The 15,455-nt window shown below is 53.2% G+C and overlaps 2 protein-coding genes across 4 annotated transcripts; one reads left to right on the top strand and one right to left on the bottom strand.

The window, feature by feature from the left end:
- Window positions 1-49: 49 nt before the first annotated feature.
- MPST (mercaptopyruvate sulfurtransferase) lies at window positions 50-8,173 on the top strand. Of its 3 annotated transcripts, none has more exons than XM_041755073.1 (3): window positions 50-193; window positions 3,815-4,442; window positions 7,608-8,173. In XM_041755073.1, exons 2-3 carry the CDS (start codon window positions 3,845-3,847, stop codon window positions 7,904-7,906), a joined length of 897 nt encoding a protein of 298 aa, XP_041611007.1. In that variant the 5' UTR covers window positions 50-193; window positions 3,815-3,844; the 3' UTR covers window positions 7,907-8,173. The 3 variants fall into 3 exon arrangements, with proteins under 3 accessions (XP_041611007.1, XP_041611008.1, XP_041611009.1); XM_041755074.1 differs by having other exon boundaries at window positions 157-290; XM_041755075.1 differs by having other exon boundaries at window positions 184-290; window positions 3,783-4,442.
- Window positions 8,174-9,541: 1,368 nt separating this feature from the next.
- Window positions 9,542-12,133, bottom strand: LOC121490879 (dnaJ homolog subfamily A member 1-like). Its single transcript, XM_041755076.1, has one exon. It carries the CDS (start codon window positions 11,251-11,253, stop codon window positions 10,531-10,533), a length of 723 nt encoding a protein of 240 aa, XP_041611010.1. The 5' UTR covers window positions 11,254-12,133; the 3' UTR covers window positions 9,542-10,530.
- Window positions 12,134-15,455: the final 3,322 nt, after the last annotated feature.

The following is a 15,455-nucleotide window of genomic DNA, read 5'->3' as shown; positions in this document are numbered from 1 at the left end:
CCGCACCCCCGCGCGCCGCCCCCGAGGACCCCGAGGACCCCCCGGCGGGCGCGGGCGGCGCGGGGGCGGCGCGGGGCGGGGGGCGGGCGCGGGGGTCCCCCTGGCCCGGGCAGTGGAAGGCGCGGGCGGCGGCGGCTCCAAGTGGCCGCGGCGGTGGGCTGTGCCGGAGTCTCCTCCCTCTGGCCGGCCTCAGGTTGGTGGCGGGAGGCGGGGACGGCTGCGGGCGCGGGGAGGGGGCGCCCGGCGCAGGGGCCATGACCGATCCCGGAAGCCCGGAGCCCGAGAGCCGGGTAACTGCTGCGGCATCGCGCTTGCCTTTCTCGAGGGGGAGGTGGAGCCCGGGGCGCGGGCGCGGGCGCGGGCGCGGGCGCGGGCGCGGGGCCCCCCGCGGGTTCTGAGCGGAGCCGGGGGCTTCAGCCCGGGAGGAAGGCGGCCCCTTGCTTGCCCCTAAGGATGGCTGTCCGCAGCCGCTGGGGGCGGCCTGCACCGTGGCCTCCGCGTGAGCCGCGGGTGGGGAGCTGGGGGTGGGGGTGGGGGTGGGGTGGGGCCACCTGGTGCCACCCGAGAGAGTGAGAGGGAGGGAGGACTAATAAAGCCCCACGGAGGGGCCAGGGAGGCCAGGCCGAGTGACCTAGAGGCTCCAAGAGAAGAAACTGGCACAGAACTTGCTGGAGTGAAATGAAACTAGCAGTGGCCAGGGCCTGCGCGGTGAGCGCTTTGCTCCGCGGGTTTTACCGACTTCCCACAACAACTCTGCGGAGCAGGCCCAGGAACTTATTTTAAGACTAGAGAGACAGGCCTAGCGAGTTAACCCGAGTTTACTCCAGAAGCTCGAAGTGGGGTTGAGGCCCCTCAGTGGTTAATCTCAGATCTGAAGCCCAGGTGGCCTGCGTGGCCTGCCTGCTGCCTCTGTTTACCTGGCTCACCGCCAAAGCCTCATGATTTTGGGAAAAAAAAAATTGCCTTTGTTTTTAATTAACCTAATTAATTGTAAATTTATATAATTTGTTTTCTTAACAATGGCTGTGTTTCATCACCACTGAACCGTCGTTCCTGAAAATGGAGCAACTGGTTCTTGCAAGCTGGTGGGCCACCCCTCTCCTCTTACTCAGCTTTTTGCATATGTCTGTTCCATATGTCTGTTATGCTTTTCTCATCCCCCTTTTAAAGTTTCTTCTCATTCTGAAATAATTATATTCTCACAGGAAGTTGAAAAATTCATACTCTGATGAGCATTTCCCTGGAGAATCATCTGAACTTTGTGTTTTTGCTCTGAGGTGCAGAGGGGTTCTCAGGAGGAAGAAGGTGGGGGGCAAGTTCTTGAGGATTGCCCAGTGTGACTGGAGCCCTGTTCTCCCAGGGCCCACCCCAGATGACAGCCTGGGCCTCACACTTCCCCTAGTGTAGTTGTGTACACTCCTGAGATGGGCTTGGGGCTGTCCTGTGTGACCTAGAGTCCTTCACTCCCAGAGCATGGGGCCCTGCATGATCCAGGCCTGGCAAGCACACGAGGACTGGGTCTGTGCCCTTCAGTGACACACAGCCTGCTCCCCCAGACCCTTCTTTGCCTGCATCAGTCCTTTGTGAAAACTGCCAATCAAGGGGGGGCATCAGGGCAGGATGATCTTAGACCTGAAGTCCTACCCAATCCTGAAATTCTAAGATTCTAGATATGTTGCTGTTGTTCGAAGGTGAGAGTAACTTTTCAGAAATAGTGGGATTTTTATTAGGCCATTTTTAGTGATTATTAAAACCAGCCATATGCAGTGCATTATGGTGGCCCCTTGACATTCGTTAATTTCCACCGTAAGAGCTGAAGGTTGGACGCTCCATAAGAAGTGAAAATGGCCAGGGAGTCCACCATGCCAGCCCTCACACAGCTAGTTAAGGAACAGAATGATTCACACTGATTTGAGACGGGGGCTCTGACTCAAAATTAGGAGTTCTTTCTACTGTAAGTGAATCCTCGGAAAAAAAAAAAAAGGAGCCCCAAGAATAGTGGGGGGAGGGGGTGGCGAAGCCACCGTGGCTCATGGATGGATTCCTCAAGAAGGGGCTCACAGCATTCCCCAATATTATCAAGCTGTGGCATAACCCACAGATATCGGGATCACCCCTTAGCCAAAGTCCCCTTGGTAGCCTCCTTATCCTAAAGGTCAAGCTGCAGGTTCCTGGGCCTCTGTAAAGGTCAAATCAGTTTGCCCCTCCTCTTCCTCCAGGAAGACTTCCCACCTCTTCTCCCACCCTGGGCTGAGGTAGTGGCCCCTCTGTGCTCACACAGTACTCCAGACTTTCCTCAATTATGCTGTTGTTTGAGCTGGCCTGTGACATCTTTACCCCCAGGGCCTGGTAAAATCAAGAGTTTCTGGGTGTCCAGCACAGTGCCTGGCCATGTGGGTAGAGTGACTTCCTAAAAGGCAGACTGTGATGAGTCTGGGAGGCCTGGGGCACAAGGTGTCACACTGCGAACTCATTAGGCCCTGGTCATCACTGACCCGGGGCTGGGGAAGAAGTCCAGCCTCAGGAGCTGAACTCTGGCTTCAGGTCCCTAGGCTGCTCCTGACTAGCTGTGTGAGCAAGGGCAAGGCACTCCCATCTCTAGTTGCCTCATGCAGCATATAGGCATCCTTCTATGCCCACAATTAAAGGCTGTGGTGCTTAGCATATGGCCTGGCCCACAAAGCGCCTGTTCTCTACCCACCCCTTCCCCATGGCAGGACTGCCTGGTATGGATGGTAAGGTTGTGCACTGCTAAAGGGGTAAGGGCGTGCAGACCTGCAGCTCACACTCACTCACCCATCGGGTCACGTGCCCTGGCCGAAGGGGCACCTTTCTCTAACCTTTGCAAAGGCACCCAGTGGACTAGGAGCTGTTTGTACAGGGGCTCAACACGTTCAGAGCATCCCAGCCCGGGAAGGTTGTGACCTGGCACATCCTGGGCTGGTGTACTCTCAGCTGCTGGCCCGCAGAGGAGCAGAGGAGAGAGGGCATGAGGCACTGTCACTGTTGCAGCTGCTGCATGAAGGTTCAGAGAGAGAAGTTCAGGCTCACAGGTTAGAATCTGACCTTGCCAGATCCCCAGAGCGTGCACAGTGCTTGCCCTCGAGCGTCTGGATTCTGGTGTCAGAATGCCCGGGGTGAAGCCTGGCAGCAGGGCTTTAGCTGCTGACCTTGGCCAACTCAGTACACTTATATGATCCTTACTGTCACCTTGTGTGAAACGGTGAGAATATTACCAACCTTCTTGAGGCTCCTGGTCCAACAGAAAATTGAGAGCCTACTCCGTGTCCTGCAGTGTTCTGAAGTATTGTGAGATTAAATGATGCACTGCAAGGAGTCGGCATATCCCAGCCACTGTTCCCATGAGGCCGCTTATATAAACGCTGGATGAATGAATGAGTGAATGAATTCCACCAGGGACCCTGGTTGGTGGCAAGTGAAGCAGAGCTGCATCTTGGGGAGGGCCTCAAGCTTGGCCCCTACTTGCCTGCGGTGCTTGTGCTCTGTCCCGACTGCCCCCCACCTGCCACCCCCAGCCAGCAGCGGGTGAAAGCCCCCGCCCTGCCCCCCGGCCGGTCATTCCGCTGCTCCCCAGTGTGTATAGGTCCTGGAGCGGGGAGGGGAGGAGAGGCTCTGGCGACGACGGAAGTGTGCCCCTGGGTTCACCGCCGCCGCTTTTCTGTGCTCCCTGGACTCTGCCCTCCCCGGGCTCCACCGCCCTGGGGGCCAGGCCAGCCCCAGCGGTGCAGGCGTTTCCCAACCCCTGCGCCGGCCTCTTGCAGGATTCCCTCCTGACACCCTCCCTGTCGCCCAGGCCTGCAGCCCCAGGGACGCCGCCGCCACCATGGCCCCACAGCAGCTCTTCCGCGCGCTCGTGTCGGCGCAGTGGGTGGCCGAGGCGCTGCGGGCTCCGCGCGCGGGGCAGCCCCTGCAGCTGCTCGACGCCTCCTGGTACCTGCCGAAGCTGGGCCGCGACGCGCGCCGCGAGTTCGAGGAGCGCCACATCCCCGGCGCCGCCTTCTTCGACATCGACCAGTGCAGCGACCGCACGTCGCCCTACGACCACATGCTGCCCGGCGCCGCGCACTTCGCGGAGTACGCGGGCCGCCTGGGCGTGGGCGCCGCCACCCACGTGGTGGTCTACGACGCCAGCGACCAGGGCCTGTACGCCGCGCCGCGCGTCTGGTGGATGTTCCGCGCCTTCGGCCACCGCTCCGTGTCGCTGCTGGACGGCGGCCTCCGCCACTGGCTGCGCCTGGGCCTCCCGCTGAGCTCGGGCAAAAGCCGCCCCGCGCCCGCCGCCGACTTCCGCGCCGCGCTCGACCCCGCCTTCGTCAAGACCTACGAGGACCTCAAGGAGAACCTGGAATCCCGGCGCTTCCAGGTGGTGGACGCCCGCGCCGCCGGCCGGTTCCGGGGCACCGAGCCCGAGCCCCGAGACGGTAACGAACGCGCGCGCGGGGGCGGGCGGTCCGCTGGGGCGCGGGCGCGCGGGCGCCCCCGAGCCCTGCCTCGTCCTTGCCCTTAAAGGACATCCTGAGATTTGGATTCTAGTCGCCTCGCTCTCTGAGCTTCACTGGCTTTATTCCTAAAGAGAGGACAGTGATACTTGCGCCACCGCCCACTGGTGCTTGGGGCCGTGACCACCCCAAACTCATTGAGTGTCCTGTATTAGGGTGAGAAGCCAAACAGCCCCACCTGGATTCTATGGATGTAAGGGGGTCTCTGAGGAATAGGCAGGGTGGCAGGCCAATTTAGGAAAAACCCAAAAGGATGGAGCTTGGTCAGGTGTACACCTGCTGGTGATGGAGACAAACAGGAGGAGGAGGAGGAGTCTGGGAGAGGGGAGTCCGTGGAAAGGCCCTTAGAGGGACCAAGACTTGCAGAGGGCAGGATAGTGGGGCCACTAGAGGGGGGGGGGGGGAGATTGCTGCCCCAGGTTGCAGAGAAACTTGAGATGGTTGCTGGCTGGGGTTGGGGCAGAGGCCTCTGCCTATGAGCTGGAGGCAAGGAGACTACAGGAAAGCCATGTATGAGGTGGCCAGGGGTTCCCACAAACAGGTGGGTCAGTGGCCACATTGGTGCGAGCCTGTGTATGATCCCAAGACGTGGATGCTGTCATAGGGCAGAGGAGGAAATGGAGTCTCAGGGTAGCTACCTTGCTCCGAGTCAGGAGGCAGCCCAGCCGGGATTTGAGTCAGTAAATTTAGCTGCAGTGAGCAACCAGTAATTACCCAGCCTTTTCTTTTAGTGCCTTCTTTGGGGAGGAGGTAAGGTACTTGCCATTTCCTCTGGGAGTCTGGCCCTGAATGGCATCCCCCCATTCCCCTGAATCAGTGTTGGGGCTTCTATTCTGTGCTTACAGAGCAGCTTGAGCTGTCCTATCCTAACAGTGTTTCGGACGGCCCGAGGACAAGGGTTATCCACGCCTCCGGTGCATCCCAAAGACTGACCCAACAGCTGGCACAGAGTCAATGTCCTAGAGAGATCTGGGGAATTGAGAAGGACCCTGCCGCATGGAACCGTGCAGAACAATATTGACATTAGGTCAAACCATAGGAAATTACTGATGGCCAAACATGTTTGATGCTACATAGGTGACAGTTTTATGTGGCTCAGCCTAATAAGGATGCCACCTTGAGCCTGTGAGGTGCTGTAGCTCAGCCCTTGGGGGAGGGGGAGCAACAGAGGGCAGTGGGCTACTTGGCAGGTCAGCTAATCTAATCTCTGAACTGCAGCTTTTGCACTGTGTGAAATTAAGAGCAGAAACACAGAGCTTACAGGAAGCAGTGAGGGTCAGATGTCAAAATGAGAACAAATGTATACAATGCTCAGCTCAGTGTTTGCACACACAAGGCGCACTAAGAAACAGGACATGACATAATTAAGGAGTGCTTCTGTGGTTGTGGCTCTTCATGGAGGTGCTTAATGCTACCGCAGTCCTGCTTACTCATCTGTAAATGGGCCACCGTGGTACACACCTCACAGGCTTGTGGAGGTGGCCTGAGCCACTGCATATAAAGGCTGGATCTAGATCCGTGGCAAACATCACCTCATTGTTCCCGCCACACAGCCTGAGACCTGCACAAGTGACCCCTTGAAGAGGGGCCACATGGGTGGGGCAGGGTAGGGGGAAGCATGCTTTACTTGATGGGGGTTCATGGCACAGGGACAGCCCTGCAGTGACAGTGGCCAACCTGGGTTGAGAGCTTGCTCTTCGTCCTTGCTCCGGGTTGGTCTCTCTGTGACGTCTCCCAGCGAGCCGTTTCTGCACCTACGCGAGGCTGCAGGATGCACTCCAATCTCACCAGGGACTGGAGTGCTGTCTACATGCTAAGTCCTGGCAGCAGCTACCCATGCGGGTCAGCAGTTCCCTGGAGGAGGGTCACCCCTCTGCAGGAGGAAACCAGGGCAGAAGCCACCAGTCTAGAACCCCACCCTTGAGTCTGAATGGTGGAGATTTTTGAGTCATAGGCTATGAAGGTTTATCCTGTTGTAAAATCTCAGTCCTTGGCGTGAACATGGGAATATTAGTGACACCTGCCTCCTAGGAGGTGGTGAAGGCAAAATGATTAGGTTTGGGGGAGGGGAGGTGACCAGCTCTCTAGGCTTGCCCAGGTGCTTTGTGCTATGATCGAAACAATCTTTTGAAAATGGGAGTCTGATTTCCCCTTGCAGTCAGGTCAAAGCCCAACGCCTTAATCCAGGCGGTTCCCCTTTGGGCCTCAGGTTCCCCCGTGTCTGTGCTTTTGCCCAGTGACCTTTACCCCTATAAACACCATGTGATTTCCTGCCTCCTCTGATTCCCCCCTGCCCCGCCCCACCTTTCTCCAGTCTGTGGTGCTTTCAGCCCCCAATGCCCAGACCCCTCTGCCTGCAGACCCCTTCTCACCCTCAGTGCCTTCTCAGAGAAGCTTCCCTGCCCCCATGGCCTGGCGGTTAGCAGCACCAGCTCTGGGGCCTCTCTGACTTGGGCAACTTAGTCTGTGTGCCTCAGTTTCCTCATCTAGGTAAAGGGGAGGATTATCATTTCTGTCCCATAGAGTTTGGGGGAGAATTAAAGGAGAAGATACACAGAGGGGCTCAGAATAGTGCCTGGCACAAAGTAAGCACTCACTAATAATCAACTATTATTATTACTGTTAATATCTTTTATAATGTGTCCCATGGCACCCCGTAGGGCCTTTGTAACACCTTTCATACATGTAAGGGCTCACTTATGCCTGTCCACCCTGCCAGATCAATTCCTTTACTGCAAGTGCAAGGAGTCCTAGCCAGGCAGAGGGCTTGTTTATCTTTGTCACCCTCAGGGCACATGGGTGATCAGGAAGCCAGGGGCAGGGCAAGACTTGATGGGGTCTGAATCTTAGGTCCCAATTCCAGCCAGCAATTTACTAGATGTGGGACCTTGCACAGTACCAAACCTCAACATGCCCGTCTGTAATATGGGAATGCCCGTAAGTAGCGCCTGTGTCGCCTGGCTGTATGGACTACGTGGGATGACGCATATAGAGAGGCTTTAGTGCCGTGGCTGTCGGGGAGGCTGTCATACAGCGGGGACCATTCATACACCATTGTACTTGTTCCTTCCTGCCCTCCTGCTGTAGGCATCGAACCTGGCCACATCCCCGGCACTGTGAACATCCCCTTCACAGACTTCCTGACCAGCGAGGGTCTGGAGAAGAGCCCCGAGGAGATCCACCGTCTGTTCCAGGACAAGAAGGTGGACTTGTCCCAGCCGCTGGTGGCCACGTGTGGCTCCGGCGTCACAGCCTGCCATGTGGCACTGGGAGCTTACCTCTGCGGCAAGCCCGATGTGCCCATCTACGACGGCTCCTGGGTGGAGTGGTACATGCGCGCCCAGCCGGAGGAAGTCATCTCCGAGGGCCGGGGGAAGACCCACTGAGGCTGGGCAGGACGCAAGGAGCTGTGCCAGAGTCAGTTCTGACTCTGCTTTGACCAAGTGTGTGTTTCTTCCTGTAAGTCAGGTGGCACACAGGGGGACATCCCAGAGCCCAGGAATTCTGTTGACTTGTGGGCTCCCGACAGAGGCCGGAGAGAAGGTGGTGGTGGGCGCAGGGGAAGGCAGCCTCCCACCTGCTGAGGTGAGGCACTCCCTCCCTTCTGTTTCACTAATGAGGAAATAAAATGGCCAAGTGCCTAATCTTTCTAACTGGGGGCTGCCTGGTTTTCCTGAGGAGCTGGTAGTTCCAGCATGCCCAGCAAAGGTAGTTCCGTGGAGCCTGAGGGTCTTGGGGATCCCATCCCTGCCTTCTGAGCAGGACAGGACCCCCAGAGCCCTTCCATTCCTATGACCAGAGTGCCCCTAGCAAGTTGTCCTCCACTCCGTAATGCTGGGGGCCTCGCTTCTGGCTTCTGGGCTATTTAAGATGCATCTTGCTGTGATATGTCTGGAGTGCCACCCAAAGGCCCACCCAGGTCAATAGTGTGTCTCCTCTTGAGACAGAGATGGGTCTGAACCAGTAGGAGGCTGTAGTGCACTGAGGAGGCTTGTCCTGGCCAGGACAGGATGTTCGGGAGAGGGGCTGAGTACAGCCTCTCTGGGATCCCACACTTGGAGGCCAGCGTCTGGAGCTACCAGGGAGTGGGGTGGGGGGACCCAGGGGGTTGATCCTTTCTGCTCAAGGGACACTTCTGCCTGCAGGCTTCCTGAGGCTCCAGAGGAGGCTCTGTCCTCCTCCCTCTATATTTGCCCTTTGTGCAGAGATAGACATGGTGTCTGAGAAAGCCCCAGATGGCCCCTGCCCGAAGTTGGGTCACATCTCCCCATATCCAAGCCCCCAGGGCAAAGAGGCAGCATGGGTCGGTATTGGGGAGAACCCGAGGAGAAGGAAACCAGAGTGGACAGTGACTTACCCAAGGGCACACGATCGATTTACCACAGAGCTGGGCCAGACCCAGGTTTCCTGACTCTGAGTTTACTCTTTGTAGCTGCGACCCCCATCACATTTCCTCTGACGCTGAGTCCCCTCACAAGTCCACGGCCACAAGGGAGCCAACAGGACAGAATCCTGTTTTTTCTGAATGGGAGCTCTAAAGTAAGTCCCAACCTCTCTGAGCCCCTAAAATGGGAAGAATGCATAGTTCAGAAGGAGGGATTTCAGACAAAGCTTTAGGCAGGAGCTCATTGCAGAGTCCAATTTTTTTTAAGACTGTATTTATTTATTCGTGAGAGACACAGAGAGAGAGAGAGTCAGAGACACGGGCAGAGGGAGAAGCAGGCTCCCTGTGGGGAGCCTGATGTGGGACTCGATCCCAGGACCCCAGGATCATGCCTTGAGCCAAAAGCAGACACTCAACCACTGAGCCACCCAGGTACCCCAGTTTCTTCATCTTTAAAATGGGAGTCATAGCATTTCCCTTGAGCAATATGGGGATTAAGTGAGCGGATCCACCGAAACCTTTGAGTGTGGTGCTGGGCACAGAGTAAATATCAAGTGTTCCTGTTATTTTTATTTATTTATTTATTTATTTATTTATTATTTATTTATTTATTATTTATTTATTTATTTATTTATTTTGCTTTGTAATCAGTATATTAAGGAGACATTCATACATTTCAATTGCTTAATTCTGATTCCAGATTTAAGCTTGTGAACATGACTTTTAAACATACAATTAAAGCTATTCATCATAATTTGCTATACTACCAACATGAAATTACAGTTACTTCGGAGCATAAGTTAAATGGTTTAAAGTAAGCCTGTCACATACCTAGAAGACACCTTCTGTCTCATACATGCAAATTAACTTCTCCACGTAAATGTCTCTTCACTCTAAGGTACCCTGCTCCTGAAGTCACTACTCTGAAGTTTATCATGGTCCAAAGAGAAGGAAAAAAAGTGTAACCAGGACTGATATATATATATATATATATTTTTTTTTAAAAGATGGCACAGAAGGAAATGCAATTCTACAAGTGCAAGCCCTCAAGCAGCAGCATATGATAAACCCCTTCTTTAGAGAGGTATCCTTTCTATCACTGATACCACAGGCCAAATTACATAGCATGCCATCTTCAAGTAACAGTTGAGGCAATAAAATGCAGAGGCATCACAATAAATCCTACGTAATGTAACTACAGACCAACACTTCTCTACAAATTAATAAATTCTTTGATTGCCAATTAAATACAAGTTTTAACTTCATAGCTTAACAATTAAGGGTCATACACTGAAGTCAATACATACACCTAGCATTTCAGTCTAAACTGTTTCATATACATAGAGCTGCAATCAATTACAAGGTATGGCCTAACAAACGCTAGGGGAGATTTTTTAAAAGTAGTTTTTACAGTATTAAACTTCTCTTGTACACTGAAGTCATCATACATACAGGGCAAAGTCAGAGCTTTTATATTTGAGTTTATTCTTCATTTAACTTTTAAAACACTACTATAGTTGAATATTAAAACAAAAACAATAGCAAGTAGTGAGCTATGATTATAGTCCTTCACTCATCCACTACTGCATATAAAATGCCAGCAAGCAGTGTTATTCACCGGCCCCATTAAGAAGTCTGACACTGAACACCACCCCTAGGATGATGTTCATCATCCTCATATGCTTCCCCATTGTAATGGCGCCGTCTCTCCTGATTGGGATCAAAGTCCACAAGTTCTACCTGGTCCATTTCATCAGTCTCTTCTACTTCCTTCCTCTCAGGTAGGAGTTTTTCCAGCAACGAAAGTTTATCAGGAGAGAGAAAGCCGTTCTCAGGGAAGTTTACCTTAAATTCGATGATTAGGCGACCCTTCTCATATGGTCTACGATAAATTGGCATGCCTTCATTTAGCACACACTTGATATCCCCATGCTTGACAATCTGACCTGGATGAGAGGTGATGACGATGGTTCGGTTGTCAAGAGTAGATATTGGCTTTTGAAAGCCACACAGGGCTCCAACCAGCTGTGTATCCATACACATGAAAAGATCTTCTCCTCGTCGAGTAAAAACAGCATGGTCCTTCTGATCCAAAACAATGATAATATCTCCTGGTTCCAGTCCTGGTTCTTGGTCTCCCTCACCATGGAATGTTATCTTCTGGCCATCTTTCATGCCTTTGTCAATATGCACTTCTAGAATCTTCTTCTCTCGAACTATCTTCCTTCCGTTGCAGCTTTTACATCTGTCTTTAGGACTGATCCGTTCCCCATGGCCCTGGCACTCCATGCACACAGATTGAATTTGCTGAACCATTCCAGGTCCTATCTGATGAATTCTTATTTGCATCCCAGTACCTCAGCAATTGGGACAACATTCGACTGCTCCTTTGTTACCACCTTGGCCTTCACATTTATCGCAAATCACATTCTTTTGCAGAGCTAGTTTTCTTGTTGCGCCATTATATAGATCTTCTAAGGTTACTGAGAGCTGATGTACAACATTTTTACCTCTCCGTTCTCTCTGCATCCTGCCTCCTCCTCCAAAAAAACATATCAAAGATGTCCATGGGGGAGCCAAAACCACCACCAGCTCCACCTTCTTTAATTGCCTGTTCTTCTCCTTTGTCATATAATTCCCTTTTCTTTGCATCAGAGAGCACTTCATAAGCTTGAGAAATCTGTTTAAACTTCTCTCCTTCATTTGGATTCTTATCAGGGTGGTACTTCAAGGCCAGTTTTCTGTAAGCCTTTTTCAATTCCTCCTGGGTGGCATTGGGTTTGACCCCCAAAACATCATAGAAGGGGTTTCTTTCACCATTTTCTACAGCCAGTGAGAGAGCCGAAGCCGGTGTGGGGGAGCGGGAAGGAGCGCGTTGCTGGGCACAGCTCGGGCAGCCGCCGCTCCTCCGCATCTCACCGAGCGTTCTGGAAAGTTCTGCCCTGTTGTTTTTTTAAAAGAACTTTTACTTATTTGGCATGTCGCGTGCCTCCTGTACTTCCAGCATTTGGAGCGAGAGGACAACAAATACAAGAATTATGTTTCTGCCCTCGAAAGGCTTCCCAGCCAGGGAGTGAAACTGGCCAATGCTATCATATTTCCAGAAAGAAGGGAGTACCGTGAAGTGGCAACAGACTCATTCTACAAGTGAGAAAACGAGCTCAGAGAGGTTGAGTGATTTCCCCGAGGACACAGGGCTTGAGAGAGGGGCCTAACTGGAGTTAGAAATCTCAGGGTGGAAGCCCCTCCCACTGGTCTTACCTCTGGTGGCTTTCCAGATTTCCAGGGGAGAATGGGTTGTCACTCAGAGTTTGGAAACACGAATGACAAGCTCAGGGAAGAAGGCCAAGTGTTGTCTCCCAATTCTGTGAGGAGACACTCTGAGCTATGGCATTTAAGCAAGGGGTTTGGCTAGGCTTTTTTCCCCCACCCTGGCCTCTTCCCAGCCAGGAACCCTTGCTGATCCCAGCTGAGATGTTTCCTCCTGGGAAGGTCCTGGATGGGTCTGGACAGGTTCAGAGAATTGCCCAGAGACAGGAGAAAGGAGCATTGCCTTTCTAGGATTCCCAAAGTTGTAGTTTAACTTTGAGGAGTTGACTGGGCTCCACCCTGCCTCTTGCAAGGCTGAACTCCCAGAATGATTAACCACTTACCGCAGGATCCCCACCTCTGCCAGCACCCACGCCACCCACCCCGTGTGTTCCAGGCAGAAACTTGCCACACTGGACAACAAGGATGATGAAATTTTTGTTCACTTGGCAAATATTTGCTGAGCACCCCCCTGTGTCAGGGAGAGTTGGACAATTCCCAGCCTTGTCTAACCAGCTGCACCGGAACATGCTCATTCCTTGGATGGTTGCCTCGAGGGATCACGGCCCGAAGCCCCCGCCCCACCCACAGTGGACGATCCTGGTGCTTGGAATCAGTTCTGCATGAGGCCCCAGAGGGTCTGCCTTCTAGATCCTTTGGGGCGGGGCCACCATCGTCTAATCTGAGAAATGGGAGCAAATTGTAGGTGTGCCGTCAGGTAAGGTCAAGTTCAAAACAATATAAGGTGTCAACTCCTACTGGAATAACCCAGCTATATACGCACAATGGAGCTTTATTCCGAATTTATGGGGGAATGAGTCATTCAGGAAGAGATGGAATTTTTTAGGTTACTGAAGCTTTACAATTTTAAGCACCAGAAGTTTCAGCCTATTTACCTGGTGGGGGTGGAACATGGTATACTTGAATACCAAGAGGCTTTGTTTTACCATTGCACAGTGATCCCTTCTGGGGCCATTTGCTCTTGACCTAAATGGCTCCAGCTGTTGTGCTATCCAGGTCCTTGCAAGTCTGAATTTTTCTTGCTGCCCATCCTTCCTGGTTCCTGTCACATTCCCCAGAATCTCTGCCTGCTTCTAGGTGGACCCACACTCTCTGGATAATGGATAAGCCATTATCCATTCAGTGGCTTCTCCCACTTTGTTGAACCGGTCACTCTCAAATCTGGGTCTCTGGCAGCTGGCTGGACCCAGGTCCCATCTGAATTCAGATCCCCTGTGTCCACTGCTGGCTGGGCCTCTCACCCTGCTCCTCGGCCCATGTTCCCTGTCTCAGTATGCACGGCCACCACCAAGGGGTCACCTGTGCCCTGACCTGGCAGTGAGTCTCCAGAGTCTACCTCCCTCACCCATAGCCAGTCAGCACTCAGGCCTGGGAGCTCCACCCCAATTCCCACTGCCTTGGACCTCTTACCACCCCGACTCTCAAGATACAAAGATGCCCCCTGTCTCATCCACTAATTCTAGCACCCGCTTTCAAGACAGGCCTTGTACCAGGATCTGAGGCATGGAAGCTAAATATAGACCCTGGGAGGGGAATTGGCCTAATTGGCAGGGGGGGGGGGGGGGAGCAGTGGGGATAGACATACCATGACAGGTGTAGTGAGGAGAACCTGAAAGATGGAACACAGAACAGGAGAGGGTGGAATTGCTGGTTCTGCATCTGAGAGGCACCTCTGCATGGGGCTGACAGCCCCCTTATGATTTCCCTGGACCCCACCTCCAGGCTTCATGTAGAGAAGTGATAGTGGGGGTGCCTAAGGGGCTCAGTCGGTGAAGCGTCTGCCTTTAGTTTGGGTCGTGATTTCAGGGTCCTGAAATCGAGTCCCACATCAGGCTCCCTGCTCCTCAGGGGAGCCTGCTTCTCCTTCTCCCTCTGCCTGCCTGCCACTCCCCCTGCTCCTGCTCCTGCAAGCTCTCTCTCTGTCAAATAAATAAATAAAATCTAAAAAAAAAAAAAAGAAAGAAAAAAAGAAAAAAGAAGTGGGCAGCCCTGGTGGCTCAGTGGTTTAGCGCCACCTTCAGCCCAGGGCCTGATCCTGGAGACCCGGGATCGAGTCCCATGTCAGGCTCACTGCATGGAGCCTGCTTCTCTCTCTGCCTGTGTCTCTGCCCCTCTCTCTCTCTCTCTCTCAGTAATAAGTAAAAATATATTTTTTAAAAAAAGAAGTAATAGTGATCGGGGTTCAAAGCACAGCCTCTGGAGGCAGCCAGACCTGCTTCTTGGCTGTGAGTGTGGCAGGTGCCTCAGGTACCTCTTCTGTGACGTGGGGCTAATCCAGTACCCACCTCATAGGATCAGATTCATACAAAGCACTGGGAACAAAAGCCAGCATCATAGGCACTTCGTACACACCTTATTACTCTTACTGACATTCTGTTCTCCCTTCATTCCTGCCTCCCTGTGACAGCCTGAACCCCCGCGAGGATGCCTGCCTTATTCACAGTCCTCTTTCTGGCCCCAGCGCAGTGACTGGCACAGACAGGTCTTTTTTTTTAATATTTTATTTATTTATTCATGAGAGACACACAGAGAGAGGCAGAGACATAGAGGGAAAAGCAGGCTTTCTGCGGGGAGCTCGTTGTGGGACTGGATCCCAGGATCCTAGGATCCCAGGATCATGACCTGAGCCGAAGGCAGACGCTCAACCACTGAGCCACCGAGGTACTCCCATGGACAGGTCTTAATGAATGCTTGACATTTATACATATAACTCCGTGAAGGTTGAGGGAGACCCTAATAAGCCGCTCAATTTCTCCAGCACTTTCCTTGCCAGGGAGGATGCTTAGTGTCTTTGTATTCATTTCATCTGACAACCCTGAGGAAGAATGTTCTTCTGCCCCATTCTACAGGTAAGGAAGGTTGAGGCCTAGAGAGGTCGCAGGAAGGTTCGGGCTAGGATTGCAATCCTGGTTGGGATGAGTACAGGCCCTAATTAGCTGGAGGCATGTGCCCAGCTGCAGAGCATGGGGCCCAGAACCATCGGGGTGGGGGTGGGGCGGTGGGAATTCCCAGGTCTCCTGGGGTCAGGGATGCTTCCCTGGGGTGCAGCAGGGTATTGTTACCCCCCAGTGAGCCTGGCTGCATCCACTCTTCCTTCTCACCTTCTTCCCCTGCCAGCCTCCACTCCCTCCCACAGCCTATCCCCATTTCTGAGCCAGGAAAGGCTTGAAAATCAGTTACAAGCCCATTGAGAGAGCAAGTCAAGTAAGAGGAACCGGGCC

This window comes from Vulpes lagopus, chromosome 5 (assembly GCF_018345385.1).
Source record: "Vulpes lagopus strain Blue_001 chromosome 5, ASM1834538v1, whole genome shotgun sequence".
Classification (NCBI taxonomy): Eukaryota; Metazoa; Chordata; class Mammalia; order Carnivora; family Canidae; genus Vulpes; species Vulpes lagopus.
The sequence above is the reverse complement of the archived record's forward strand: the minus strand, read 5'-3'. Positions and strand labels throughout refer to the sequence as shown.